Below are 4,041 nucleotides of genomic sequence, written 5' to 3'. Positions count from 1 at the left end.
CTACTTATTGCTGTTGTTGTAACTCAAGTCCATTTAAACCCCGATGTTTTGGTCGTTTGTAGCAAGAACAGGTTTGGAACGCTAGCAGCAATAGAAAACCCCTTTAAAACCTAGACATAGTTACACTGTTGAATGAAAATTAGCAGAAACCATAACCATTGGAACATAATAAAGCATCCTGTAAAAGTAGAATTGAATTGACAGCTAGAAAAAACAGGGTTGATTTAAAGTGCTATCCCAAAAGACTCACGTGGGTCTAAGTAAAGAAAAGTCCTTTCCCCCCCACTAGATGAAGCCCAGAACCATGGCACTACCCCAAACATAGCGAAACGCAGTCTTCACTCTGCCTCAACGCCCAATCTCCCCCACCCTCCTCCAACAGCTGGAACAGAGACACTGGAAATAACTGCCAATTCCAAATCTAGGTGATATGCACAAACGTACGGTTAAATAAAGTCTGGACAGCAAACAGTACACCTGAGTTCAATCATACAAACTAACTTCTGTAAATAGCGTTAAGACGAATAGATCCACGTCTCTAATATGAATCTAGATGTATTTTCTTACAAAACGCATTAATAGAAATATCCAGGCAAATACATACCATACAATAGCAAAAGCTTTAAGCCCCATTTAATAAGATGACTTTCTGATTAAAAATAGAAGGCAATTAAGATTTACTCAAAATTACAATTAAGAAAAGCTTTCACAGTGCAATATTGAAACTGTCACAAAGTTAAGAAAATACTGATATCAAAGTACAATCACAATGTTAAAGTAGACAAAACTACTATACAAGGGCATATCTTGTAAAATTAAAAGGAATGAACACAACACAGGGGACACGTCATGTCCCTGCTCTACATATCTCATTTCCTAGTCTTCAGAGTCGTAATTGTGTCTTTCTGACATCAGAAGTCTTGTTAAAACCAAGAGGTTCATTCTTCTTTGTAGACCACATTTCAGAGCCCAGTTACTTCTTGAAAGTACGTTCTTCATCACTGCACAATTTCAAAGTAGTGCAATATCGCCATGATGTGCTGAGGCATGAACACATAGCCCGTGTACAGTGCCATTCCCACAATGGAAACTAGCATGGAATCTGAGTTACAGTTGAGGAAAAAAGCATTTAAAGAGGGAAGTGCTTTAGACATCACATAACTGTAGCACTGAAACCTTCCTGGTAACTATCTTGTAACATTACACTTTTAAATCAGACCAGGTCAACTGCACTCAACAGTTACAAGTGTAGGAAGAACCGACTGCACACTGCAAACCAGAGCACCGGTAGGAGCGATGAGCTGAATTATGGCAGGATCCCTTGCATGTTACCTGCTGCCTTGTGATGGACACAAGAGGACAGGCCGAAGTGTGGGGAGGGTGATGGAAGAACAGAAAATGGGCACTGACCATATAGAAGGTTTTGCAGGCATCTTCCTAGGTGTTAAGCAAGTTTTGCAGAAGCCATTCCCATTCAGCCAAGCAGGAAAAGAAGTCAAACATTACCAAAGAAACAAAAACCAAACCAAACCACAATAATATGAGTAGCTGTACTGAATAAAAGTTCTTATTTGTGGACGAACTGGTCATTTTTAAGCAGACAGCATTAGATGCTGACCTCAACTTCTTGGAATAGTATGACCTAATAGATTTAATTTACGATGCACAAAATGCATCTGGTGTGAAAGCTGTACTGTTGGCGTAATAACGCCAGGAGAGCTCACATCCATTTCTAGCTGCCAATGTCCTCTACACTTTAAGTCACTACAGTATTTGGTTCATTTCTCTATCTGCATGGCACACTCAGACCCTTCCTCATGGGCAAGCAGCTCAATTTGTGTGGTGCTTGATAATAATTCACGTGCTGTTTGACAGTACTTCAGACACTGAAACTGCAGAGGGAATGAACAGTTCAAGTTCATTGTGACATGCACCTTTGTGTTTCACTCACAAACCATCAGCCAGCACGGCTTGCAGTCAAGCTGTATATTTAAACAATTTACTTTACTATAGCAGGTCACACTGCAAAACAAACTGCACCTGAAGCTATCTGCTGAACAATCTTAAGAAGACCACTTTATGAGTTGAACTCCTAACAGGGACCTACTGTAAAACTTATATAGAGAAGAGAGATGACAGCTTATAATGTATACCTACAACTGGACCTTTGTGGAGCTCTAGGGCTCTCAAAGCTTTATCTACAGAAATTATGGCATCAGCTTACTGAAAGACAATGCCATTCACAGTTTAACATTCCAGAAACACAAAATTACACTAAATTAATAATGACCTGTTGATTTCATCCAACTACCTGCAGAGATTCAGTAAACTTAGACAGAAACACTATAAAAAGCCCTGGAGATTAACAAGCACGATAACTCTGGATAGCAGTGCTCGGTTTCCACAGGTGAAACCAGAGCTGCGCATGCTCTGCGTCTTTGAGAAATCAAGTCACCGCAGCACGCGTGTAACAAATGCTCCATGGCCAACTTCCCCATCGCAGCGCAGAGGTATTAGTTGTGCTTAGTGGAGCATACGAGCTGCTCGGTGTATTTTTAGTCCCAGAAGATTATACAGTACAAGATACTAAAATGAAGGTCAGCTCATAAATCCACGTTTCTGTATCAGCGCTCACTTTGGATTCGGGAGCACAGGCAGCAGTGAGACACAGCAGAGCCACGCACTGCCAGCTCCCAAGGCCGCTGTGTCTGCACCACAGCTGCACGGCGCCTGGCAGACCTGGCCCACTGATGCTGAAAGTGTCCCGTTTGGGGACAAAAAACAGTTCTGCTGACCCAAGAGCCCAAGCAATACTTGTGCCACTTCTGACACTTGTAAGCTAACTGGCAATTCACTGTGATACGAGCGTTTTGTAAAAGTAAACATGCACACACGCTTTCATCTACTTAAATATTTTGCACAAGTTAAAAAGCTGCACAGTTAACACACAAGAGAAAAAAAATACTCCTGACTAACGTAATTGCAGGGAAAGCAAAGATGAAGCTTCCTCAGCAATACAGACATGCCATAAAAAGGAGAAGGTACACTAGCAAGGAACACAACATTTGGAAGGTCAGAGTCCCTACCTAAACAATTGTGCACAGTAAGTCTATAAATTCTAGAAAAGAAAAACAGTACATTATCTCCACTTCTACTGACTTTACACGGGGGGGGGGGGAACGCTGATCACACAGCTGTAACTCAGGCAATGACTTTTATAGAGCAGATGTGAGCTCCTTTACAAAATTGACCAGTATCTCAGTAGAAGCAGCTTCTCACTACTACTCACACCCTTCTCTTTGTTAATGTTTTGGTCAATTTCTCTCTTTGCTGCTCAACATTAACTGGCAATGGCTCAGGGTCATTCATATGAGACACCATTTTAAGTCAAGATCAAAACAGCCACGCTTAAGAGAAAAATACTTATGAAGCCATAACAATACGGGAAAGAATATTATGCCTGCATTAAAGGGCTGGGCAAAGAGGCAAACCTATAGTCTTTACAGACCACATAAGCATCTGTAAGTCTTTATACCTTAACACAGGCATCTCTATCAAGTTCTTCCACTCCAAAGGAGTCAAACTCACGAGCTTGAGGATTAAATACTCATCTAATAAAAATAATGTCACAAAGCACCACGCAAATGTGAGCTTGCAAGGTTTTGCAGCATGCACATTTACCTTCCACTAGGCAAAAAAACAAAATTCGGGAAAGACACTTGTGCTTAGCAGAAAGCTTGACATTTCAGTAGAAAAGACAAGAGAGAGAACCCCCATAACTGAGCAGAAGAAAAGTTAAAGGAGTCCCTGGTGTCCCCACCCACGGCAGGGGTGGAACAAGATGACCTTTAAGGCCCCTTCCAACCCAAACCATTCTGATATTCTCTGAAAAAACTTCGAAATTGAAACTTATGCCCGAGGAGAAACGGTCCAGACTGCTCGACGCCCGCTGACAGGATGCGGAGCTCCATCCCGAGCACTGCTCCCCAGCTCGGGGAGCACGTTAGCTTGTGTCGGTGAGGAGGGGACAAGCCCCGCTCC

At 42.1% G+C, this 4,041-nt stretch overlaps 1 protein-coding gene across 1 annotated transcript; it reads right to left on the bottom strand.

Annotated features, from left to right (window-relative positions):
- Window positions 1-998: 998 nt before the first annotated feature.
- SPTSSA (serine palmitoyltransferase, small subunit A) lies at window positions 999-1,102 on the bottom strand (the record flags this gene model as incomplete). Its single annotated transcript, XM_010180818.1, has 1 exon — window positions 999-1,102. A coding segment is annotated over one exon (104 nt), but the record flags the coding sequence as incomplete, so codon positions are not given.
- Window positions 1,103-4,041: the final 2,939 nt, after the last annotated feature.

This window comes from Mesitornis unicolor, unplaced genomic scaffold (assembly GCF_000695765.1).
Source record: "Mesitornis unicolor isolate BGI_N332 unplaced genomic scaffold, ASM69576v1 scaffold2063, whole genome shotgun sequence".
In the NCBI taxonomy this organism is placed as follows: domain Eukaryota; kingdom Metazoa; phylum Chordata; class Aves; order Mesitornithiformes; family Mesitornithidae; genus Mesitornis; species Mesitornis unicolor.
The sequence above is the reverse complement of the archived record's forward strand: the minus strand, read 5'-3'. Positions and strand labels throughout refer to the sequence as shown.